The 27,650-nt window shown below is 47.9% G+C and overlaps 2 protein-coding genes across 2 annotated transcripts in view; one reads left to right on the top strand and one right to left on the bottom strand.

The window, feature by feature from the left end:
- Positions 1-27,573, bottom strand: part of LOC126525715 (somatostatin receptor type 2-like) — a 142,185-nt gene extending 114,612 nt beyond the window's left edge. The window contains exon 1 of the mRNA XM_050173632.2: positions 25,926-27,573. Within this exon, the coding sequence (XP_050029589.1) occupies positions 25,926-27,050 (1,125 nt within the window). The 5' untranslated portion in view covers positions 27,051-27,573. The remainder of the gene's footprint in view (positions 1-25,925) is intronic.
- The window catches only part of LOC126525711 (uncharacterized), a 225,544-nt gene that overhangs the window by 112,188 nt on the left and 85,706 nt on the right, over positions 1-27,650 (top strand). The window lies entirely within an intron of this gene.

Here is a 27,650-nt window from a genome sequence, read left to right as displayed (position 1 = left end):
TTCGTGTTAATCGGTGGCTTCGCCACGCGGGTTGTGTCGGGGGTGGACGTTGTTTTCTTCCTGTCGTATTTGTCGACTCGATCGTTGATTCCCTTGTTCGTTGGTTGATTGGTCGGCTGGTACGTTCATTAGTTGGTTACTTCGTTAATCGGTCAGCCAGTAAGTTCCGTTGATTAGTTGCATAGTCAGTCAGTGAATCACTCAGTCGGTAGGTCAGTCGGCGAGCCTGTTAGATCGTTTCATTATATGTCTAGTCACTCAGTCAGCCATAGCCCAAATTACTCGGGTACGCCAATCTCAGTCTTGTTGAATGTCACTACTACCGCGATTGCACAATACCACAAAAATACACACACACAACGTAGGGTAAAGTACTTGCGCTTAATAAGGCAAATAAAGAAACGATAAGTTAATGGAAATGAAAGTGGATGAAACAACAACTTGCCGCAGGGGGGAACGGTCCCACAACCTTCGTACAACGCGAATATTGTGCAAAGGTTGTCGGATCGTTCCCCACCTGCGGCAAGTTGTTTTTCCCTAGTCCCGAGTCGAGTCGCCTAGGGAAGACAATGGGAATAAAAGCGAAGGCTTTTCGTACAGTTGGGCCGACCGTCCTGATGCTAACTCAGACGTTTAACATGCTCGTGCTTGGAGTGGGCTTCCGTAAATGACGCCGTGTAACTAATGCCAAATAAACTCCTTTTTTCTTCATTCCAACAACTGGACGAATTCGTCGATGGGTTTGGTGGTTTCGTTGCCCTAACGCCACCTCGAGTCGCAACAGCAGGCATAAAACATGGGAAGTTTTCTAGTGCAGCACGCTACGTAGCTCAGGCACCCAGACTTTTCCGGCTAAACCAAGATAATTCGCACTCGTCAATAAGTCCTGAGTAATCGCATAAACTTCTCGTTTCCTTCCAATGGTTCCACCTGTGCTTTTAATTATTAACACTTAAGAACGTGCAATGTTGTGACTGAACCTCGCTAACATTTTGAATATATTGGGATGTGAATATAGTTTCGTAATTATGGTGAAAACAGCTGTCCAACCATTCGAACACTATTCGAAAAGTATTCGATGTTCTATTCGCTTAATTCTCGCACTATTCGATCGCATTCGATTCGACCTAAAGAACTGGTAAAACACACACTTGTAGAGGTGTGTAAAGGAACACAATGTTTAGGAGGTTTGCCAGCTATGTCGCAAGTTCCGTTGCGGATTTTTTGGCAGGAAGTTGGCAGAAATATGCCTCTCCATTAAACAGGTGCAGCACGATTGCCCAATTCCAGTCGCTGAGAAAATCCTCCACGTGACCGGTTGCACGTGACCGGTTACATGTCGCTATTTTCCTGTAACCGGTAGCGCATGACCGGTCGCGCACGTTTTGTTGCACATGGCGGCGTGGCTGATTTCGCGCGACTGGTTGCACGTCAGTTACACTTGACCGGTTGCGGATTACCGTGTACGCAACTAGTCCCCGAAGTATCGTTGCCCATGACCAGCTGCACATAACTTGTTTCTACGGTACTGACTATAATTAACCATTTACGATTGAGTGTTTAGATTGCTGCGGGCAGGTGAGTGGTCGCGTGTGGCAGGTTGCACACATGACCAGTCGCAAGCGCCTTGTTGCGCATGACCTGCCGAACGCGGCTGGTTGTACGCGACCGGTTACGTTCGAGCTTTACAGATCACTATGTGCGCATAACCGTTCGCACATGACTGGTTGCCAATAACCGGTCGCATATGGCCTTCGCACGCGTATGGTTTCAAGTGACCCGCGTCTCGGGACTTTGTAAGTGAGCGGTTGCGTGTGGTCGCGATTTCCAATCATCGCTGGAGACCCAGGTTCTGCTGTGACTACAGAAAACGGAGATCGGAAAGAACCGGAGCTTCAAGGCTGACATCGAAGAAAAAAAAAATGAAAAAACCCCAGCAGTACGTGTCCGGCCATTATCCCCACACACGCGCACTGGAGAGCAAAGACGCACTGAAAAGCCCACTTCCGTCAGCCGAAACGCAGCCAGCGCTGAACTCAGATCGGTCTGTTTACTTTTCGTCCGCCGGACATCTCGAGTGACAGATGGAACTGACTTGCGTCGATTAAATTGTTTCCGAACGGCTAACGTTTCGCTGTAGGTCGCTTTTATTCTCTCGCCACTTTCGCCAAACGCAACAAGCCGCAAATATATAAGTGTTTCGAGACGGCAGCCCGAGTTCCGAATCTCAATTCTCATTTATACTTCGCCGTCCCTTTTCCTTTCTATATTTATTTCCTTACTCTTTTTTTCGCATACAATGGTCTCAAAAAGTTCAACAGAACTGCTAGGTACTTTTTTATTTTCGACAGGTACGGAACGGAAGCCATTTCTTTCGGCCGCTCGGCTCCCCCATCGCGTTTCCGAGAAACGATTACAGCGGCTCTGTTCATTGTTATTTTATTTCACTTCGCTGGATAGCTCCGTCTAACGCTAGCTGCTGGACGGTTACGTAAGATCCCATCGGGCATTAAAGTGCTTGCGCTTCGCGAACGGCTCAGGTGTCGAGCACAAGTATGTGATGCTTTCGAGCCCGTGGAAGTTTTCTCGAAAGAGGAATTAGAAAAGCGTAAAGAAAGCAGCGAAGGGGCGCTGGTGTAATCGCTCTCTGAATTGTAATGGGGTTCGAGCAGCAATCGCACACTACGGCACCGTGAGCGAGACAAAAAAAGAAGAGAGAGAAAGATAACAAAACAAGAACTGGAGTAGGCCTAACGCCAGAAAACAGCGGCATGTGCAAGGTAAGGGAAACGAAAGTTCAAACGCGCTGGCAAAAGTCGAGCTTGAAGCGACAGCTACAGTAAATGTTAGAAAGGGCAGTAACAGGTGGATGTCTGTAGGAAAGAAAGAAAGAAAGGAAACAAAATTACGGCAATACCAAGCATTCCTTTGGAAAATTACGCACTCAAGCAGCGAAGAGTCGTTACCCAACGACGTTTCTATTTAACGCGACGGCGCGTTTCACTTCTGCGTTTTACATTAGCAAGGTGGACGTCTGGCCGAATCGGTTAGGCTTAACTTGGCTTACAGCGCGAAAGATACTTAAGCAAAATAAAAGGAGGCGCTTAGGGCAGGCACTGACCGACCGCTGACAATTTTTAATGAGAAGAGCGAAATTATAAATTTACGTACAAATAAGGCCAGCCGGCGAGCGCATGCGCTCAAACGAAGACATCTTCCACCAAATCGATCGCCACTCAAACGGGGAGAAACGAGTAAAATTCGAAGGAATATGCGTTGAAATATGTGACGTCACGCAGACGTTTGTACGCCGAGTCCACGAAGGGAAGTATGGCGTTCAGTGTTTTCAGTATAATTATCAACTTTGTTACCCCGCCGAGTGCTGAAAATGCGGTTTTGAAATTCATACCAATCCTAACCGATAGGTGGTGTTTAAAATGCGGCCCCTATGACGTGTTTCTGCCTCTGCGATCGCTTCCGGCAGATGCAGTCAGCAAAAGCATGGCCTTCGAGATTGGCTCCTGTTACTTATAACGACCTATCGCTGAGGCATGGATTTGGACACCACCTATCAATAGGATGATGTAGCTCGGGCCCAACTTCGATGCCGCCTGATCAAATACACGTAAAACGCGGAAATGCTTTTATGAGATGAGCCCGTGGCCGACATTAATGAACTTTGTTGCACTTGAGACAGAAAGTTAAAGCGACTGACAACCAATATTTAGGGACCTAGTTTTAGTGTTTACAGCTGCAGTGGTTGCTTTTAAAAGCGCGTGGACATTCAAAAGCGACTGAACGCTCTGCTTTCACAGGAGTGAATCTAACTGTGGTTAACCACTTGCAGTTTGACCATTTCAACTACTTTTGAATATAAGAACCTGCTATAATAAATTGGCGCTGTACAGACCTTTCTTATATTTGTACGGCGTTTTTCCCCCAGGTACACGACTACGTCGTGGCTCGTTGGCCCCCGTCGTCGTTACTCTGTCCATAGACGAGCCAAGCCAAGTCAGCGATAACGAAGGCGAAGGCAGCGCCACTTTTCTTATCATTATAAATGAAGGACGATCTGCACACTGTAACTTAGGCAAAATTGAAGAAACAGAAGAAAGGTTACTGCATTTCAATACTGATAAAAAGACAGGAGCCGCGTACACTAAAACAAGGTCACGTGGTAGGCCTCTTATGCACCTTCGTGCTTTTGCCGCGTGGGACGTCAAAGGTCATTTTTCGCAACTTTTGGTGAAGTATTAAAAATGTAAATCTAGGTTTAATGAAAAAAACATGGCTCGTTTTAGCCACTATACGATAGGCAATCTTTCCATCAGCGGAGTTATCTCGATTCATGTTCTGAGCGGTTGTCTGTCCCTTTGAATTCGCTGACCGTAGGCAGCGTTCTGCGACCGTAGGAAGCGGTATGTTGGCTTAGGGTCTGGATCGTTTTACGCAACTTGCCGAATGTTAGTAAGCTTGAAAAGAAAGAAAAATAGAAGCAGGAAGTTAACAAATCTGCAACTCTGACCCGAAAACAAGTGTCGCAGTTCTGTAAACTGCATTCGTTAAAGCACTTAAAGTGGACAAAGTTTACGTATGAATTTACTATTTACGGCAGTTTATTACGGTTTACTACACTTTCGTCGGACCGGGATGGCGAGTCAATTTATTACAAATAGGAGCCGCTACAGTCGCTTTTGAAGCGACGGCAACAAGGCAAATTTAGGAAAAGACGAACGTGATAGCATCGATAGCAAAACCTTGTCTATCCTAACCTAACCTAACCTAGCCTAGAGTGCTACATTGAAGCAGCTTAATTGCGGTGGAAACGAGTGCAGGTTTAGTGTGAAAACTGAACGAGGGCGAATAAATTGGCAATGGGTGCAAAATTGAACTCAAGTAAATGTGTAATTGAAGCGCACCAAACGAGCCTCGCAGACTGGTCTTCATTCTATTTTCAGACCATTCCCCAAGTTGTACATGTTACAGTTTTCACAACACGGCCTCTCTTTTCAAAGTGGACCTACTTGCAGTCCAGCATCGTAGTTATTTATTTTTCAACACCACTGGAAGCACCGAAGCAGACGGTAACTGTTCATTTTCAGCATACCAGTGATGAATTCGTAATAAACACGCGAGCATATACACACACACCCAGGAGCACCGATTTGGCAGAGTTGGCGCGCTTAACATAAACGATTCAGAAACGGTACGGAAGGCCAGAGGTGAAGAAAAACAAGAATCGGAGACTGGCTGCATGTAAAGGCGCAGACGCAGCAGTTGGACTACAAAGAGAGACGGGAACCTATATGCACAGAAGACGGGTACACAGAAGAAAAATAAAAAATAAACGGCAGATGCAGGCCCGAAGTGCGTTGAAAAGAAAGGAAACAAGAAAGAAACATGGAACACACAAATAAACGGACCACGGAAAGAACAGACGGTAGGCAGACAACAAGCAGACGACAAGGAAGCGTGCCAGTCATAAGAGCATTGCCTCCTTATGGTAAGGGACACGGACCACATGCCAGGCGGTAATGGAGTTCAGCTGAACAAGTGCAAGAGAACGGGAAAACCACCTCTTGAGTTCATATCTAATGTGGGCAGTTAAAGTCACTCCAGCGTCCATTTGCTTCCGACAAATGGAAGTAGAAGATGCACGCCATCTTGTCGCATGTATTTTTTTTTCACATCGTTTGTGCGCCGTTAATATGGGGAAACAATTAATGGGCTGTATATAGGTCAGTTCCTACTGCTTTGCGCTGCTCAGTACGAGGCCGCGGGTTCGAGTGTGGACGCAGTGACCGCATTCCAATGGAGGCAGAGTACGAAAGCACGCGGGTCACCGTCAAGTGGGTGCGCTTACAACAACAAAAAAAAAAAAAAACGTGTGTTCGAAATTAATTCGGAGCCCTCCACTACGCCGTCGTAATAACCAAATGGGCTCTAAATGTAAATACCTTTTTTAATGCGGCTTGACTAAAGAAAAGCTCGATGGAATTCAGTGACAGTTTGTCATGTGCTGCCTATAAGGTAGCTGTTATAAGCTCAAGCAGGGGCGCAAAAAACCCCGCATCACGTGACTGCGAGAGTCGGGGCCTGCAATTAGGCGCAGATAGCGCGACCAATACCTCATCTCGCCAACCATAACTTACATGCAAGTTTAAATTACATCAAAATGTTTTATACTGAACTTATCTCTTTAAATACAGCTTTTGTTACACGCTATGATGCTGCTTCATCCGCTTCGAATCTAAGCAACTTACCTTAACTTGCGATCTCGCGCAAGAAGGAAAAGCAGACGCTTGGATTGGAGTAAATTCTTTATTTCTATTTTGCGTGGATGCATAAAATTGGACACAAAAGGAGAAAAACGGAAAGTGCACAAAAGGGCACAAATACTTAGCGGAAAGAGAACAGAGGAAGGAATATACGGAGGTACACGGCAGGGAGAATAACGGATACAAGTGCTGATACACGCACAAGGCTGAAGAGGCAAGTTAAAATGAACCGAAAAAATAAAAAGCCTTTATTGTAAATACGTACTGAAAGAAAGTAAGTACAACACAAAAAGAAGTCAACTAAACGGGAAGGTAGTGCGGAAAGGAGCAGTAGCAGAGAAGACGATGGGACAAACAGCGAGGGGCCGAGCGCAGCGACAAAACAGACGAAATTAAGACGCCCGAATTTTACGAAATATAAAAGCCGGATAAATGAAAACTGAACTATGCTAAAGAAAAGACTTCTTTAAGAACACCCGTAATAGAGTGAATGCTGAAGACACACGCAAGCAATCAAAAAGGAAGCCAGCAAGGATGAAACTGAAACTCGTTAGACGGCGCTTTAAAGAGCTCCAAACACCAGCGAGAAAGTGTGTATTGCATATATAGGCGCACGCATATGACGCAGAAGGAAAGTTCAGAAAAATATAGAGGTTTTTATAAATATCAGGAAAGAAAAGGAAGCAGAACAAAGCTTCAACATGAAGGCGCAGCAGGAGAAAGCAACGGCCCAGACGAGAGAAAAGCTACAAACAGAGGACAAGCGACAAAGCGTGCAAAGCACAGACAAGCGCGCACACGGCGCAAAGCAAAAAAAAAAAAAAAAGATTAGTGAAGTTTGTGAAGAAATACGTTTTTCTTTTCTTCATCCTTTTTTTTTTCTCTCTCTGATAACGTTTTTATTAACACCTGTAAAATGAAAGGGAGCAGAAGACAACCAGAAGTCAACTAAACAGGAAGCTAGCGGCAGACGAAAAGAGCAACGGAGCAGACGACGTTGCCGGAAAGAAGAGGCTATACAAAGGGACGTGATACGGTGGGACAAAAGCGGAGACAGCGGCGACGCAGCAGGGCAGCTCACGCACTACACTGACGAGACACCAACAGACCACGTCGAATGTGACCACCCAGAACACCGAAAAAGGATATATATATATATATATATATATATATATATATATATATATATATATATATATATATATATATATGTATATATATATATATATATATATATATATATATATATATATATATATATATATATATATATATATATATATATATGGCAACAAGCAGATGCTCCCCGTAGCTACAAACGGCTCGCACGCGAAGCCAAGGCAGGCAGCGGCATTCGCGAAAGGTTCGATCGATTCCTTTTCCGGTCGTACGAACGTGAAGAAGCGTGCGCTTTTCCTCGCCGACGACAGCAGCACGTACGAGAGGCTACACCGCCCCCCCTCCCCACCCACACCCACCGGCCGGCCAAGCTGCAGCAATCAGATACAACAGGCGCGCGCGGTGACACGCGGCGTTCGCCGGTGAACGGCTTTGGTCAGCTGTCTCGGGCGGCCGCCAGTTACCGGTCGCTACTGAGAAATGCGAGGGCGGGAGAGAGGTGTGCTGCGGTGGGGAGGCGGGAAGGGTTTGGGTGGGCTCGGGCAGGGATGCGGCGAGGAGGAGAAGGGTGGGCGACCACGACGGATCTATAGCGTTGCCAACGGTGACACCTGCTGCCCCGGCGGGCGCTGCGGAAAGGTCTTCGCGCATCGGCGCCCACCCACCTGTTGAAGGCTGGTCGAAAAAAGCCGGGGGCGCCGCGCGTACAGGCCGGTGCGCGGCGTTAACCCTCTTTTGTTTTCGATGTTGTTTTAAGTGCGACAAGTTTAGTAATTGTTTCGTTTTGCCTTTGAAGAGTGACGCACAAAAGCCCGTCTATTCCGTTCGCGTATATTCCGCTGGGTAAACTGGAAAGGAACCGCGAAACCTTTATACGATTTTAATTTGAAGCGTGATAATTTCCGAACGCCGTGAAGAAAAAAGTTAGTTTAGGCAGCCGTTCGTTTTGCGGTGATAATTTCGAGACAAACCAAATCTTACCACGAGTTTGTAAACCTTCTCGCTTGTAAGTGCTCCTTACCGCTGGGCGTCCGCCTTCCTTAATACGACCAGCATGACGTTTCGCTGGTATTTGATCTTACGAACGATTCTAGCTTAGGCGCATTTGGTGAGTACGGACGCTGAACCGTAATGCACTTTACAAAAAAGATCAAAATTATGTCGATTCTCACTCAGGTAGGTAGGGGACTTGAAGCTCATCTTCGGAGACTTCGGGCTAAAGAGATATTCCATCACGGGCAGCAGAACAACGATTGAAGACCACGCGTCAACTGTCCAAAGTGTTGTTCCCCATCGCCTACAGTTGAGGTTCACTGCCTGCCGTGGCTTCTGTCAGCGACGCGGGTAACTCGAAGGTAACAAGAGCTGACAACTTATAGACCATTCGGATGGAGAGACTTACGCATTTTGGTTTATAGATAATAGGTTGTAAACCCCCTAACTTCACGGGAAGCACCCCAGCAAAGCCATATAGGCACGCTGATATAAAAAGCGTGACAACCGTTCATATTTCGCAAAACTTTTTAAGGATCACTTACGATTCCCTAAAGAAAGAGAAAGAAAAATATAAACACCGAGCGGTTTGTGCCGCAGTGCTTTAGAGTGGGCAAAGAATCCGACAAGAAGAATGTGAAAAGAGAAAAATGACGCTGCTTAATGTCCAGTACCTGACCAAAGCCTCGCCAACATTCCATCGCTGCAGTCTAATTTGGATCAGCAGCCAACTGCGGTGCCCTCAAATCGTTTATCGTGCGAAACTCTTACAGTCTACACACGTAACAAGCACTCCCGACTTTTTTCTCCCTACCAAAGGCACGACGATCGCATCGACCGGACTAAAACTCCCATGCACAAAGACGGCCGTATACTTCGAAGCGGCAGTTGCGCGTGGTTAAGCAGGTGATGAGATTAGACGCTAATTAGAGAGGACTCTCTGACGCGCACTACATATCGCAGTGCGGCGTCGGTCGAAGTCGGACGCGAGCCTTCTGGCTAGACTTGGCTCGACTTGCCTTCCGATCCCATCCCGGCGAGGCACCGACTCCCCTTTCCGGCCTAACTCCCACCATCCGGTGATTTGCGGCGCGGTAATCCCATAGATCAGTCGACGAGTAATTGAGCTTATGCGCAGCACACGAATGCACGGTATGAAGCTTATTCACGGTATATAGATGGGGGCTCTGTTCCTCTGTACTAATGACCGTGAGATAGGGTTTCGTCGGGCTCTAGAAGAATGCGGAATTTACTATTCGCCTGAAGCGGGGAGGTGGGGGGATTGTGCGTCAACCATTGACGACAATTGTGAATGTCAGCGACGAATGGCCGAAAAACTTCCAAGAAAGATTTTCGTTATGAAAGGAGTGATGCGCTTGACGACACCGAACGCGATAACAGGCGATAGGGCTGAATAAGGTCATTCGATTTTCAACAAGCGTTAGCATTAGGAGCGTCAAAATGGAAAATAGTGTGTGTATCTTGTGTGGGGATATATATATTGGGGAGGGGAACCGAGGAGCCCGATTTTTTTAACTCATATCATAAGAAGCCAACAAACAAAGACACTAAGGACAACATAGGAGGAAGTACTCGTACTTACAAAATGATTTAAAGAAATGATAAATTAATGGTAATGAAAGTGGATGAGAGTGGCGGGATCGTTCCCAACCCGCGGTAAGTTGTCTTTTCGTCCACTTTCATTGCCATTAATTTATCATCTCTTTAATTCGTTTAGTAAGTATGAGTAATTTCCCCTATGTTGCCCCTATAATTTCCCCTATATATATATATATATATATATATATATATATATATATAAAGTGTGTCGACCGAGATCCTGAACAACTTTGCAACGTCGCGAACGCGATATAGAAATCGTGGACCCGGGACTTCGAAGAGGTGCGACGTAATGCTCAGGCATTTCTCTCGCATCTACTCGTTGCTGTTTTCTTTTTTCTTTATTCGCCCAATTCTCGTCCGAGCAATGCATCCACATATTGAACGCAAAAGTATGGATGTCAACAGCGTGGTCATGGCCATAAGTGGCACTGGCTAACACGACCCGGGTTATAGATCTTGTACGCTCACGTAAATGCTCAAGTTTGTGGACGCGGGAACAGCCGTGGCCGTAATTCAGCAGTAGAGCATCGCACGTGTTTAATTCTGAGGTTATGGGTTCGGATCCCACGGGCGACAAGTTGTTTTTTCACCTATACTTCCATTTCTCTTGACCTTATCATTTCTGCATTTCTAGTATAAACAAAAAACTATTTCCTAAATGCTTTCATTGGCTTCATATAGTTTTAACTGACGGAAATCGGGCCTTTCTATAGGCCTTCAAAGGACAGCCTTGATTTCTGGGAATGAGTCCTTAATAACATGGGCCTGTCGTCAAACCAGTAGGGACCTGCATTTACATGGACTTGTTGTAGCATTGGTCCTACTTATTAGTTATTATTATTTTTTTATATGTAACTGTGTGTGAGTGGGATAATTCGCGTAATGTGTCACCGCGGTCGGCATGACGCCTTGGCCTTGTGGGCCGGCAAGTGTGACACTATCCGGTTTCACTTTATCGGATGACACCGGAGCCTCTCGCAAATGGTATGTATCCACTTCGCGACTCGCTTCGACTGTGCGCGGATACGTTCTCGATTCATGGAAGCGGCAGCGATGAGGCCCCGTTTCCCGGTGTGACCAAACCAGCTCAAACAGATGAATTTCACAACGACCTCAACAAGGCACTGTAGAAAGATGGCAGAAGATGCCACGACGCACGGAGTTTTGTGCGCGAATTACTGGAGGTACCTATGAAGCTATGTAGTGTTTATCCGATCTGCAAACACGGCGGTTACTCAAACATGGTAATAACGATCAGTGAGCAAATCCGCCTAAGCTTCGTCCTTCTGGCTCTAAATGTTTAAGTTTTAATCACTTTCGCTTTGTCAGGACGTGCTTCATGAGGGTGCCTTCTGCTTCGTCAGGACGCCTTCTCCTTTATTGGGTGCCTTCTGCTTCGTCAGAATGCCTTGTTCTTTGCCAGCATGGACTATGGTTTGTCAGTCCCTGTGGGTTTAAATGTTCCAAGCTTTATCGTCTTGTGCGTTTAGGGCTGCTTCTAAATTCGAGCCAATAAATGCAGATAAAGCGTCGGTGTTTCTTATGTAGGATAAAGAGACCAGGACATCTGAATCCAGTAGCCAGTGGGTCAGACAAGTCTATGCACTAATTACCATTCCCACGGTGGCTCAGCGATCGCAGCGCCATAGTTCCATCTTGGTAGTTTAGTAAGAAATGCTCTGATATCGCAAGTTATAGTCATATTGGCACCCGAGTTCACAGTCCCGATCAATAGCTTTCGACGTGCGGCAAGGTTGGCAACTTAGTGAGAATGTCGCTAAATTCAGCGAGGTTCTAGTCACTTTAGCGACAATCGGGCCTTCTTTTGGAGCCATAGCGACTTTTCAGCGACTTTTTTAGTGACATTATTAGCCACGGTTAATTTCCGCGGTGACGTTCATCGAGAAAGGCATAGGCTAAATTGAATTTCTAGCCTCCATTTGTCGCTATTCTTAAGAGATGCTGAACGGCTTATTTAGTGTGTTTCTGGGTGAATCAAGGCTACTTTGCTCGGAAAGGCGCAACAGCGAGACCTGATACGGCTTTTAAGAAATCGAGAATTTTTTCATCTTTTGATACGATTAGCGTTCCTCGGGAACGTCGGTAGAGAGAGAGAGAAATGCAAATGAGAGAAAGGCAGGGAGGTTAACCAAAGTTAAAACCTCCGGTTTGCTACCCTGCACTAGGGGAAGGGAAAGTGCAATTAAAGATGGAAAGCAGAGCGTGACAAAAATAAAAGCGTGAAAAGAAAATGAAAAAGGGCGGAATAGGATCATTATAGTCTTTCTAATAGGCCACTGCCACGCAACAAGGTCAACAAAGCCTTCACCGACTTTCGGTGCGACGATAGTTCATGTCGCAAACCTCGGTAAGTTTGCGATATGTATGTGCACCTCTTTCACCCAATGACTCTAGCGGTCTGCTAGCTTGGATCTACTAGGTACACACGTATGCTGGCTGATATCTTGCCGAACAGACGACATCGGGCACTGGGTAAGCGCCCGAAAAGATAACTTGCTATTGGCTGCTATTTGGCCAAGTATAGAAACAGACAACACAAACCCGAACAGACAACTTAGGTCACTGTTTATGTGACGTTGGTACGTTCCCATTCTCGGCCGGTACCCAAGAACGGGTGTGCCAAGATATATGCAGCCTTGAATGATATATTAGAGCTAGAGCGCCCCTTTCACAGCAACAGACCGTGCCGCGTCGAGCACCCCCGCTTGACGGATAGCCATTGCAGCGAAGTTGCATACAGGATACCATAGGAACAGCAAGCTTTTCTACGGAGATTCAACTGCAGTGCAGTGATGACAACAAGGTATACTGCACCGTGGCATCACTTGGTACAGTGGTTGGCAGCGAGATCGTCACTTCGTGTGTCTGCAATGACAGTAGGTTGTGTCGCTATATATTGCCTTAATGGTAATCGCATTAACTTCGACATTAATCGCGAGATGGGTTTCTGCCACAATTTCATTGGCTTGCGTTTTACGTTCCGATCAATGACTCTTCACCGCAGCAGCCAAATCAAAGCTATAGTCAAAATATAATTATTATCTCCATAATACAGTTACCAACACTGCGGTGTGGTTTCGTAATCGCGTTTATGCTGTGGCGCGAGGACGCATTCGCGATATCAGCTGATAACGCACGATTTTTTATTGTCGTCGTTCTTATCAGAGTGACGGGGCCCCGTCAATCGTTTTGCAGGCGCGCTCGTAGATGTTTCTCGTATGTTCTGGAATTTACCCGGAGCGCTTTGTCCCGAACACTATCGAATTCCTCCACGCTCGCGGTTCGAGCCAATCAGAGAGGCCGTGGCGGCCCTGTGAACCAATCGGAACTCACAAGATGGCGAAATTGAGAACATATATAGGGGAATTCCATCCATGTCCATAACATGCGTCCTTGGTCACGAGTACGTGTGGAAATTTTTATGACCCATGCATAAAAGCGGCCAGACGCAATCGCCGTCGTTCGATCCAACGACCACCGATCTGCGCTTAATTGCTTGGCCAACAAGCTCTGCTGTGCCAAATAAACTACTCGGAGCAGCACATGCGGACGTAAACCAGTTTCGAAAAGCTTATGCAACATCTAAGAATGCAGTCAGGCTAGTAAGAGAGGTTATCCACGCCGAAATGATTGACAGTCGGGATACATGATGCGTCAGCGAACCATCTGCGGGTTTCTCGAAAGAAGGGGTGAAGTTTCTTCGGTTCGACTTCAGACAGTTCGTTAAGCAGTTGGTGAGCAAGCATGCATGTGAAACCATGCATGCTTTTTCCCGGCGTTCTGTCCCAATAAACATTTGTTGAAAGTTAGAGCTTGCGTGTGTCGCCGCCTCTGTCCTCGCCTCTCTTTTCTGCGCTATAAACATTTTATCTTAAGTTGTGGTAACTAACTACCTGCCTGCCCGCCTGGCTGCATGCTTGCATGTCAGTGCAATGTAACACCCACGTGCCATTATCAAGTCGGCTGCGTGACGAAACCTGGGACTTCACGGATGCTTGGCATTAGACACTACTTATGACGTTTTTCGCCAAGCAGATTTTGCTCCCGTACACCCCCCCTCTCTCTCTCTCTCTCTCTCTCTCTGCCCCCGCATAATTTCGTATGGCTGACTACGTCTTACTTACTTCACGACTGTGCCACCCCTAGCGATAGTACATCAAGGTAGCCCTTTGACGAGCCACGACCTATAAAGACGGCAATCAAACTCAGCCGTTCTCATGTACACATTGGTCTCTCAAAAGAAGTGTAACGGACGGTAAATAACTATAATTCTCAGCGAAGCAGACGACCACAAGGGAATAAACAGGACAAGGACTTCCGTCTACTCCTTTATGGTCGTCTGCTTCGCGCTGACATATCGTTAGTTATCGTCGTGCGCCAAACAGCCCATCGACATGCCTGCTCATAGGTGTAAACAGGGGAAAGATTTAAACTGGGCTCCGAGCTCCACCGACGCCATTACGGGTCACAAAAACAAAGAATCTGTCTTTCTATCTATCACTCCCTCTTAAATTCACGCGTTCGCCGCCTATTGCGCACAACAGCAAAACGTGCTTCTACGTCACCAGCGTCCTTTCGCGTGGCGTTAATGAACGCGACGGGCGCGACTGCGTCACGTACTATGCCGCCGCGCTCAGCGCTTTTCGCCGTTTACACCCACTCTAAGCTGCAGCTACGAACAGTGTCCGGCACACTTTATGTACCTGCACGAACGGGGCAGCGAAAGGCCGGCCGACAGTGTCACACTAAATTAAGCCCACCAGCACCGTTGCCCGCTTTCTCGACGCTTCCAGTGCATACGCAAGCCACTCTCTCGCGCGACCTCTTCCCCTCTCCCCAATTCCCCGTCACCTCCATTTCCCGCCCTCGTCTAGCGCCACCGTACGCTGTACTGGACGATGCTTAGATGCGGCACGCGCTTTGGGATTTTATCTCTCTTCTTGTTCGTGTACGAAACTGTCTCGCTACTGGCAGGGAGGCCGCTACGTCGCGCCAAATACAGTCATCGCAAACGCCGACTCTATAGTAAGAAAGAAAAAAGACAAATGGAACGCCACAAACAACATAGAAACTGTGTTTGTGCCGGGTGCGTGACTTTTTTCTTTTTCCTTTCATGAGCTTACCTCCACCTTGCGGGCTTTCGCAGGACTGAGTTGCCATATTCCGTATGCCAGTGCTTCGGGTTGCCGATTAATTCGCCCCCGCGGTGCGATCTGCTACGCCTCCTGGTTAGCTCAGATGGTATACAAAGAGCAACCACTCCGGTGAGGCATTGGTCACGGGTTCGAATCTACCGGACAAGGACGAATTTCTTCGTGAACTGCGAAACTTTCTCTCTGAGAAACCCGTGTGAGTTATATAGCTTCGTGCTACAATCGGATGGACGATAATTCTTTTTCTCCCTTTCATCAAACGGCGTTTGTGTTGTCATTTTTGTTCTACCTGTGTCCATGTGCGCGTGCCTTCCTTCAGATACGTGAATGCTTACCGATTATATATATAATGAGAAGCCAACAAACAAAGTCACCAAGGACAACATAGGGGAAGTTACTTATAATTACTTCTACTTACGAACTGAATTAAACAAATTATATATTAATGACAATGAAAGGGGATGAAAAAACAACTTGCCGCAGGTGGGGAACGATCCTGCGTCTTCGCATTACGCGTGCGGTGCTCTAACCGACTGATCTACCGCGGCGCCGTTTCCCCATCCACTTTCTCTTGGGTATTTATGTGCTACTACTAGAGCTAACCTCACATCACTAGAGCTAACCTCACCACTCGCAAACCATGGTTTGCGAGCGGTGACGTAAATATTTATTTAAAAAGGAAAGAGAGAAGCAGCTGCATTTCTGCTTGTGCGGGGATACGCCCTCAGTCCAGAACTCCTGCGTCTCTTGCTGTCTCCCGGGCCCGCCGCACCAGTTGCTGCTGGCCACGAGGGCCCGAGCTGGTCACGATGGTCCGAACTAATCAGCACGGCCTCCCGCAACCCGGTCAGGGTGAAGAGCCTATGAAGCTCGTCTTGGCTGCCGCCATTTGAACTAGCGTACGCGCCGCGAACGTTGCGCTAAAACCAGGCGGCGGTTGAAGTTACGTTGTCAGAAAATATGCAGCCACTAGTACAGAGATCGTTACAGTTCCAACCTTTCTTTTTTTTTTTCTGTACAGAGCCGAGGTATATCCACAACGTCTCGTTAACACATCTGACATTCTGCCGTATACCTATATATCTTTCCCCGGGATACTGTCAGTCATTGCACAACGTCTTGTCGCACTTCTCGCAAAATATTTCTGCTGCCAGATTCAGCAGCGTGATGCTTCTGCGTGCGCCACTCAGTTTGCCTTGCAGCAGATAACAAGCTATATATTCGCGCCGCGTATGGCTGCGATCTCTAGCCCCTGATTGAGCACAACATCGGTGCTGCGAAAGTGCTTGGTGTCTGCTCCCTTCTGATTGCAGAGGCGGTGAACAACAGTCAGAGACGCGTGATTCAGCACAAAAGACACTTTATGGCGAGCCGTGGCTCCCAAATCGTAGTATTGAAGCGTAACGAGGGAGCGCCGATCGAGCACTTTTCGCATTCGCTGCCTTAATGCTTTCACCTTTCTGGCCCTGGCAATAAAAGAAAGCAGGACGTACATGTAGCCTCCAAAACTGTTCTTTTTTTTCCTCTGCGTATATTCTACATTACCATCAGACGGACCACAAATCGCCTCGTCTACACATCCGACGTATGACAAGTTTTCGTCCAAGTCCATTTCTTCAGTCCCAAAGCCGAATATCATCAACCTCGTTAACCTGACCGCCTTTTCCTTCTCCCCATTATTTCTGTTCAGTAGCTTAATTTTACAGCTATCATCTGTCATTCCATTTCTCGATACACTCGCCTTTTTTTATTACTTATTTTTTTCGTCAGCGTGCACGTTGTTAAACGAGAGGGTCCATTCGGGCGCACGAGATGGTTTCCGCGACAGCAACAACAAATTTAACAAGTCCAATGCAGAGAGCTTTTCGCAGCCGTTTTCCGATTGGCCCGTCACACTTTTGCACATCCACCCAAACTAGCCTAACGACAAAAATACGTGCTCGCAACGCTCACGGACACGTTGTCATAGCGAATGGTCGAACCGTTCACGAGACGAACGTGTCAGGAAGGGGCGGCGATCATGTCCTCGTCTGACCGTTTCGTCAACTTCACCCCACTAATTTCGTGCAGTGAAGTGGCAGCTACGGGTCGCGTTAGTCAATCAGAACAGAGAACCATACGCAGGGCTCCTCCATTGCCCGCCGCCTCTGATCGCCCAATGCGAGACGCCGACTGAATCAAAGCGCCATGGAATTATTAGTATCGTACAATGCGCGAGCCCTCTTATTACACGCGGCTTACACGCGGCCGGCTCTCGTTTCTAATTGGCTGACATCATTCGCCCGAGGTGACAGTGTCGTCTGTTCGCCTCAACCTACTCGTTGCCTACTCCAGCTTGTTGTCTGGTCGTCGTCTGTTCGGGTGTATCGTCAAACCTGTCGTCTGCTCGCTCGCTTAGCATATGACCAGCATAGTGTCTCCTTTCGCTTCTCGCACACCGTTTGCGTGCTCGAATATATAGTACATTCGCGCTCGTTCCCTAAGAAAACAATATACCCTTTGTTGATTAACAGGAAGCTTTAGCTCGGACCCAACTCCGACGCAGCCTATTCAAATACATGTAAAACACAAAAGCGTTTTTATGAGATAACCCCTGGACCGATTTTAATGAAATTTGCTGCATTTGAAAGAGAAAGTCAAATTCTAGTGACTGTTAGAAGCGGAATTTCGATTAAGGGCGTGAATTTTCTTAAAACTATATTCAAATATTTGACAGTTAAAAAAAATAAAAGCACGAAGTTTACAAATTCATAGCTCTGCATCAACAACTGATGTCGCGGTTCTGCAAACGGCATCCATTAATTCATTCAAAGCGGACAAATTCAATATGTCATTTTACATATTATGTGAATTTGTTACGTTGGTTACAAGGGTCTTGCAAAAGGTGTATTTCCCTATCATTAAAATTTTTTTTATATTCATGTGTAACATATCAATTTTGTCCGCTTTATATGTACTATTAGATGCAATTAACTGAATTGTATTATCATTTTACGTTGTTGAGTTACAGAGTTATAATCTTGGTAGTTTCGCTTTATGAAAATTTTCAATTTTTGCCAGTTTTTCATAAATGATTGACAAGTCAAAAATTTGAAACCAACAGCCACTAAATTTTAAGTTTTTCTTTTAAATACAAGAAACCTTGTCAAATTTGGTGCAGTGGTTGCCGAGAAAAATGAATTCTCCTTTTACGTGTATTTAGATAGGAGCACCCGAGCTAAAGCTTCCTCTTAAGCCTAGCGTTGGGTCTAGTTGGAATCTTATTATTGGAAAGCAGCGTAGTCGGCGCCGAAAAGTACGAGGGCGAATGAGAAAGTATTTGCCCCTATTTCTTATTAGCCAAAATAAGGTACACACAGGTAATTACAAATATACTTACTATTCTACGCACCTTACACTACTTTTGCCAACCACACCGGTTCAGACATTCATCCCACCGCAGCACTAAATTTGAGATACTCCTGTGGTAGTCAGCGACGCAGGCGACCTTCCGGACCGCTCATTGATAAGCAAGTCTTTACGGTCTTTTGCGAACTCACAACACTACTACCTCACGCTTCTCAAAGCGAGACACTTTCCCCCCTACATGGGCTGTATTTCCCTGTGTATTTCGATGGGCGTTCGTCCTTTGCTTCATAGAAAACGAATCACACTTCGTTGCTCGTACGCCGTGGACGTGTGAAGCACAGCCGCCATCTTCAACAACTGACAGCAGCGCCGTGCCGCGGAGCTACCGGCAGATAAGGCTCGGCCAATCCAAGAAAGGTCCATCGCAAGGATTGGATATGTTCATTTCGCATTCACAGCCATAATTTGGCTGAAAAAAAAAATAGGGGCAAGGACTTTCTGGTTCGCCAAGTCGAAGCGAAGTGTTCGGCTACAAAGTCATACGCGTGATTTATATTTCATGCCCCATATTGTCGTTACTAATGTCTCATCGTTCACGTTGCATTATTCTGCTTTATGGTCATGGCAGTGCGCCCGCTTTCGTGTAGTACACGACCGCCTGTTTCTTATTATACTGAGGGAATGCGTCCGGTTATGCCAGTTCGTGTCTACGTCTTGATGACCACATAACAGCAGATTACTGTACTTAAGTCGGCTGTTATTAAGTGCGCCGTGTGCAGTGTTTAAAATTGCAGCCCTTATATGTTATGTAGGCGTTTGAGCTTATCTATAATTCATTGCTTCGCGCCCATTATACGCTTTTTCTTTTTCTGGACTGAGCGTGGGCGCTTCTTGCGCATGCATCCACTTCCAGCGTGTTTCTTCGTGAAATAAACGAGTTCTTAGAAGCGCTTTGCCTTTCGCGTTAGTGTTCCTCTTGCGTGTCTCGTAAACCTTTGCAGAGCTGTTTTTGAATAACACAGCCTTCGCTCCACTGCATCGAGTTGGCACGAACTGGAGCCGCCCCCGTGACGTGACACCAACGGCTGATCGGCGAAACCGCGTACCGCGGTAATTTCATCATGTCACTTCTGCCCGGGTATAACTCCGGGTTCCTAGCCGTCGTGGCTTGATTAGTTTCTTTTTGTTCTTTCTGCGAGTTCTTCGCGACGAGCTCATCTACGTGGGCGAAAGTTTCTCGGAAATAGCGCTTCTGTACAGCGACACGTGCATAGTGCACACGATGACATTATTCGCGAGAAGTGACGGCGTCGTTTGTTTGCCTCGGCCCATACTCGTTGTCTGCTCCAGTTTGTCGTCTGCTCGTCGTCTGTTCTCGGGTGTCGTCCAGCGTGTCGTCTGCTCTCTCACTTAGCATACGGCGGGCGTCGCTTCTGCTTTCGTTTCGCGCGCAACGATTGCGTGCTTCAATATCGTGTATTCGCGCTCGTAACGCTAAGCAAATAATCGTGTTCATCGCGCGTCTCTGTGTTCTCGGCGTTAGAGTAGCACGTATTGCTTTCTATTCCGACGAGGCACACGAATGGCCACCGGTCACGACACAGAATTGTAGCAGACGACGGGGAACACCTTGCTTGCGTTGTGTGCGCCACCTGTTGCGAAAAGTTGGAGGGTAAGAAACGCGTTCACCCCCGTCGGGCGTACATATAGACACGCTATCGCGTGAACACTAAATATCTGGATGCGCATCTGCTTAACATATCCGAACGACTTCCCATATAGACGAAGCCGGGCCGGCTTGACTTCTGGCGAAAGCGCCTGGTATTACCTCATAAATAATCCCAAGGTACCAAAGTCATTGATATTATCGGGAGGGACAAAAGCCTCAAAAAGAATGCTGAAGCAGAGAGCGTCACTTTGACATGAGCTAGAGGTATCAGCCAAGCCTGGGCATGCTGGTCTTGATGATTTAAAGGTGAATGACGGAATCAAGATTGTTGAAGTAAGTGCAATGTACATAGACAAGTGTAAGGGTTCAAATAAATTTCTTATGCGACGAATCCCAACAAAGCAGTGCCCTCTACACCAATGCACAAAATTAATATTTTTCTTTGGAACCGACTGAAGAACGCGTAATGCACTGTACAAACCGAAATGTGTATGGTACTAAGTTTCTGGCCACATAGGTCAGGGATCGCGTCAAATGTTGGCGAGAACCATTTTTGTACTTGTGCGAATTTTCATAGAACCACGTACTTTTTGAACTCTGTTAAGATGTTGGCAAGAAACTTGTCTCGGTATAGCTACGAAATTCGAAACTGTCCTCGAGGACAATGTATTCAAGACTTGCAGTTCGGTAGGACAAACCTTTATTATGCTTCTTTATAAGGCGCATTGAAACATGGACGGTGATGACGACCATGGAAATTCCTTCTTAAGTTTCTAAAAGCAAAAACCAGGTGCGGCGATCATTCACCTACCATGGGAATGGTATTTATATTATAGCCATTTGTCTCACCTTCTTGCTTCTGGCTTCGAGTTATATAGTGGTTTTGTTTATTACGCTACATTCGCCTAAGTTTCCTACCAATTTTACTTTTATAAACGCACGAAGGCAATAAGTTTCTGCGTACGCGAATAATCATATCGAACTGTTGCATTTATAGCGCAAAATCTGGTTCGAAATTGTCAGTTTGCGATATCAGCAATCCGTTTCAAGCAAGAAGGACGAAGTTTAGACGAATCCATGTCCTACTCATCCTTCCCATGCCGGCCTGAACCGCGATACGTGCAGCTCACGGGCACACTAGCGCCATATTTCCCCCTGGTGTTTTTTTAAGGAACAGTTTATGATGAAGACATTTGTTTGTGTGCTTGTTTTAGTCGGCCTATATTTCCTACGTACTGTTTGCCTAAGAAATAAGAAGTAGTGGACATCACTGATTATGTCGATCCTCTCCCACACACGCATTTATTATATAAAAGAGAAAAACAACATGGCGTCAGAGATGCCATTCCTTATACTGTCGTTCGCGTTACAAACGGAGACGATTCGAAACGCGTCCTCCTGGCTTTTCATATACAGGGCCCCGATATGACTGCACTCCTGCGCGCCATTGTTTATAAACGAAGTCCAGCGAAATGCAACTTTTCGATAAAAAGCTTCGTCGAGGACGCGCTCCAAGAGAGAAAAAAACCAGGGGCAAGAGAGAACGCGACTACACGATGTCAAAAAAAGTCGTTCTTTACTCCTCTCTTAAAACGGAGATGTCCACGCGTTCTTGGGACAAGTGAAACAAGACGACTTTACGACCAGTCGCGTCGTGTTACAACCCCTTGCGTCAAGTAACGACCCCCCCCCCCCCCCTTTTTTTTTTATGCGACTTTGTGTCGAGTCAAGAAACGAAGTTTTCTTCGCGCGAGTGCCAGGCACAGCAAAAAGGGGGTCAAAATAAAGTAGCATCTCCCCTACAGATCTGCGCGCAAGCGTTCCACAACTGTTCGCGCGGTTCCGCGAAAAAATCGAAGCCAACGAGACGTGACGTCAGTAACGCTTCCTTGCGAGCGCGTTCACACAAGCCGTCGTTCGCGCTTGCCGTCGCGGGATGCGAAATTCGCGCGCAGTCTCGGCACAGAAACGCCAGTCAAACGGACAGTGAACTCTGTGGTTGAATGGGATGCGGGCGGAAAATGCGGCATCCGCTACCGACCGCTGGCGACAAAAAGCGTCACTGTTTGTCAGAAGGTTAAAAATAAGAAGAGATAGAAAAGAATTCCAGTTTGCGCAAAGCAGTGACGCCATAAAATGAAATTGACTGACTGATTTACTGATAAAAGACACCTATGTCACCCCTCCCCCTCCACCTCCAGCGTAGTCCCATATGATCAAACAGGATCGTCAGCTATAAGGCGTGTAAGATATTTCAATAGGTATGTGTTTATTGTCTCAAAAGAACGCGGGGTTTATGAGTGAGGGCGCATTGGAGGGACTTAACAATAATTTGATCCACTTCGGCTTTATTAAACTATGGTCCCGCTTTCGGTTTCAAGTGGACGTTAGTTAAAGAGCCCTTGCCGGTTTGAATTAATCGTTTATAATAGCACTCTGTTATTCTGAGACGTTGCACTCACTCACTCACTCACTCACTCACTCACTCACTCACTCACTCACTCACTCACTCACTCACTCACTCACTCACTCACTCAATAAATAAATAAATAAATAAATAAATCTTCATTAGAAAAGACCCATATGTTCGTACGATACCCCAATATCATCACATCGGTTTATTGGGGAACATACGCTTTTTCTGCAGGATCCCATGTTATCATATAGGATTATGGATATCGAGCATACGTGGCATTTCGATAAGGATCAGTCAATAATGGGCAAGGTGAGTTTGCGCTTTGGTGTACGCCTCAATCAGCTTTAAATGTACAGTAAAGACGTAAAGTCAAGCCACAGCGGCATATTAAACTGTAGAATTAAGAGATGTATCAATCTCAGTGAAACAGTAAGTACCTTCAAAATGCATGAAACTTTGAAAATTACAGTATTCGAATTGGGAACGTACACGAACCTATTAATGATGACAATGAAATGATGGAGAATCGAATAGCGGTTGCAGAGGATGAAACAGTTCGCGAAAATTCTTGTAACAGTGTCGTTATACCGAGCGAACCTTTCGCATATATTTGACTCTAACGGCACTGGCTGGCTGTAGACGAGCTCCGTGAATATACAGGACGCGGACGAACGGAAAGCCTACTTGCGTGTAATTTGCTTGTAAATCATATCTGCTCGTCAGTGTGAATCAGTTAAAACATTTCGATAAGCTATCCAAAATTTCCAAATCGCAAGCCGAACCTAACAGCAGTATCTATTCGACAGGCTATTCAATGTTTTCGAATAAAGACACAAGCCTAAAGAAGGCTGGGGGGGGGGGGGAGTCATCGCGGCGACCGACCCCCGGTTTTCTCGCGAAATAAACCTAAAAACTCTGGTGTTGACTTTGGACTGTTTACTCTATCCATGGGTCATCATAGGTCACCATAGGCGGATGGTGACGACCGATCTTGTCAGTGTCAGCCGCCAATCTGTACCGTCAAACAAAGTTAAGCAAATTTTTCTAGTTACACCGTGTCGCGATTTACAACACCAGAGGTGCAGCATAGTCGCCTGACTAACACGGCTGCCGACGCGAATAGAGATGCTGCGAATGGTTAGGGCCTACAACAGAACTAGAGCAAAGACAAAAGTGAAACCGCCTTTACGTTTGTGGTAATACAACAGTGCACACGCAAAAAAAGAAACAAGAATGTGCAAACGAGCTGCCTGGCATTATAATAGAAATATCTGCTGTATTTCTTGTTATTCAGTACAAAAAACGCAAAAGTGCGGGAATTCGGCCGTTCCGACGGGTTCAAGTCGGAACACGGGACACTCACCCAAAAGTCGGGACCATCCCGCTAAATTCACGATGGTTGGCAACCCCCCCCCCCCCCCCCCCCGCACACACAGGCGCCGTCTCGTGCTTATGGTTCATTACATACGTGCTCAGTATACGTGAGAACGGGACGGCCCAGCGAAGATTGACTCCACGCCTCGTCGAAAATCACCGAGACGAGAGATAGAACGCACTCAATCTGGCAGGCCGCCGTGTTCCCCACGACGAGAACGGCGTGTAAAAGTAGACAATATTGCAATGACGTATGGACAGTCGGCTCTCGGAAGGTGACGACGACGTACAAACCGGAATGCAATGAAGTCGTTAAAGTCAAACTTTGAGCAAGTCCTGTGGCCCGGGACGGGTATGCTGTTGGTGTCAGAATCAAGGACTGCAATCTCCGAGGTATCGTCGTGCGCGCACTACCGTTAAAGACGACCCCAACTGGCGACTTCGGCAAGAGCGCTACATTGTTTCCCAGAAGACCACACATGTCTCTGGAACGTACGAATTGGGTCTATGTTATGTCGAAGTCAAAGACCCAAATCTGCTAGACGCCACCGGAGCGTACGTTCTTGCGAGAAAAACTCAAGACGTCCAGAGTAGGTTGCTTTGACTGAAGAAAAAGCGGCCTACAGATTTTGACATATGAACTCTAATTTATGTTGTAACAACTTAACATAGAGACCTTTTCTTTTTTTTTTTGGTTAACACACTAATAGTTGTCCTCTGAGAGCCTTTATTTTTTCCAGTTTCCGTATGACAGAAATATGTTGCCTCAGCCTTTCAATTTATGATATTCAACTCATCGTAACTGCAGCTCGTACGCGTACACCCACTTCTGGGATTTCCCGACACAATTTGCTTTTAAACCTTTCGTTATTAATTCATTACGTCACTTGTGCCAAGCGGAAGATCTAGAAGAATGAGCACACTGCCCGGTGTATCTGCTGCATCTGCCACAGAGCGATTTGTTGCGAACGTAACATTTATTATAATAAACACTACGAAAAAGGTCCTGACATACCACGCAGTCGCGCAAGCTCGCTGGGGTCGACCGCAAATATACACTACATGTTCTACGGACCTCGATCGGCATGCCTCAAGTGAGCATCTACTAGAGGTCCCATCTGTCCAACTGCGATGTCTCCGCAAAGTTACAGCAACACCATCTGAATGGGATTCATATCCACGGTACGTATCTGTAATATTGTTTGAACAAATCTGGATATCTAGAGGAAGTGTGTAATGTTTAGAACGTCATGTTTCATAGACATTTATGAAATATTAAAGGTTATCCGGGTTCAACGAGCCGAGTTAGTCGATTCATATCGGCCACGATGGGGTGTTTTGCTCTGCCGGTTTCATTACTTAGTCCAACTTGCTCTGACCCCAGGGACATAAGAGAGATTAGAAACCAGACGGAAATCAAACGGGCGGAGAGGGGGGAGGGGGTGACAGTGAGGTTACTGTCTACAATTACACGGAAAGGAAAAGGACGCTAAAGGTTATCCGTCCTCCTTGCATGTACACGTGTCCCGTCTTGATTCTGTATCACATTTCGCGTACATTTCGATTCCGAGTGAATAGTACCAACCCTTAGACCTTACAGCGTCCTACTAAACAGTACTGAAGTTGTCGTTTGCGGCTGCCTTCACTGCCCAGCCAGCGTGCTCGCAGGAGGAGCCAGCCCAAAGATTAGAAGGGGGCAATCGTCTGCCTTTGCGCCCGACCTCATTCTCCACCGCCCGTTTAATTCCTATGACGAACGGAATAACTACATGTAGTCATACGGAAAGATAAGGTGATAGCGCGTCCGTCAATCTTGTGGTGAGTGTGCTGGCGACGCCGCCTGGTTCCGTCGTGGTCCCTTAACGACACGTACGTCCCGGGTAGTTCACAAACCCGAGCCAAGTGGACACCAAAGAAAGAGGAGCACTTACTTTGCTGGCCCCCGTCTGGGTGTTTCCGGTGCCTCCACCTCCGGGAGCCGCCGAGGAGCGCGGGAACATACTGTCCTCCTGCGGCTGTTCCCGGCCGCGACCGGAACCGTGTGCCGCCGCGACCGCGGCGCAGGAGAACGCCTTGGCGAAGGACTTCTTGAAGTTGTCGCTGAGGAAGGCGTACAGGATGGGATTGACGGCCGAGTTGGCGTACGACAGGAGCTGGCTGAGCAGGAACACGGTGACCGTGAACGCGGTGGCCTGCGCGGCGCCCAGGCAGCTGATGTACAGCTGTCCGGCCCAGTACGGCAGCCAGCAGATGACGTACACGGTGATGACGGTGAGCACGAGGTAGGTGACCTTGCGGTGCTTCGCGCGGTGCCGCGACCGCGGCCCGACGCGACTCAGGCGCAGGATCACGAGCACGTAGAACAACAGGATCAGCAGCAGCGGGATGGCGAAGCCCAGCGTGAACGAGTAGAGCGTGAACGCCGCCTGACCGTTCATCATGCCCGACTCGGGCCACACGATGGTGCAGGACTTGACGGTGCCGGCGTCCACCACGCTCGCGTACATGTACACGGGCACCATGAGCAGCGCGGACACTGTCCACGCCGTCAGGCAGACGAACTTGGCGATGAACGGCGTCCGGTAGCGCGGCGACGAGATCGGGTGGCACACGGCCACGTAGCGGTCCGCCGACATCACGGTCAGCAGCAGGCTCGAGGTGAACTGGTTGATGGACGTGGTGGTCATGTACACCTTGCACATGGCGGCGCCGAACGGCCAGTACTTGAACACCATGGTGGCGATGAAGAAGGGCAGCCCGACCAGGAACATCTCGTCGGCCAGCGCGAGGTTGAAGATGTACATGTTGGTCACCGTCTGCATCTTGGAGAAGCGCAGCACCACATAGATGACCAGCGAGTTGCCGCACAGCCCGACGAGGCAGACGAGGCCGTAGAGGAGCTTGGAGAACTCGACCACGAACTCCGGGTGGCTGGTGAAGAACGGCTCCTCGGCCACCGTGGCCGGCGCGCTGCAGTTGACCGGCACGAGCGAGGACAGGGCCCGCGGACTGGCCGAGCCGTTGGCCGCCGCGCGACACAGCGCCGTTTCGTTCATCCTCTTCGGCGCGAGCCCTTGCGCTATCGCGACGAACCGAGAGGGCCCCCCACCCCCACCTTCGGTCAGCGGCGCGGGACGGCAAACCACGCCCGGCGTCGTCGCACGCTCCGGCACGGCCCGGGCTGCCGCTGCTGCGGCGACGAACGCGACGGCCGGTCTCCGGCCATCGATCCGCCCAGCCGCCCGGCCAACATGGCGCCGATCACCGGCGTCGCGAGACTCGAAGGAAACCTCTTGCGCTTCTTCTGCTGCTTGTCTTCTCTCACCGCGACAGCTGGCGGTCTCGGCGACCCGTCGTCGCTCGCAGACTCCGTCGACGGGCGACCGGCGATGGCCCCTGAAGACGCGACGGCAGTCCGACGTGCCGGCCCTACGCGGGACCCGGTGGAGTAGGGGTCTCTGGACGGTGTTCCCGGAGGCGAGTCTCTCTCTCAGCTGCTGCTGCTGCTGCCGCGTTACCGGCGGCGCGAACTTCGCCCGGCGTATCGGCCGCTGCGCCGGGATGTTGTGTGCGCGCCGATGCTGCCAGTTCGGCCGCTACAGGCGCTGCGTACGCGTGCGTGCGCGCGCGCGCTAGCTCGCGGAGAGAGAGCGAAG

The sequence above is a fragment of the Dermacentor andersoni genome, chromosome 8 (genome assembly GCF_023375885.2).
Source record: "Dermacentor andersoni chromosome 8, qqDerAnde1_hic_scaffold, whole genome shotgun sequence".
Classification (NCBI taxonomy): domain Eukaryota; kingdom Metazoa; phylum Arthropoda; class Arachnida; order Ixodida; family Ixodidae; genus Dermacentor; species Dermacentor andersoni.
Note: the sequence above shows the minus strand (reverse complement) of the source record. Positions and strands in the feature narration are given on the sequence as shown.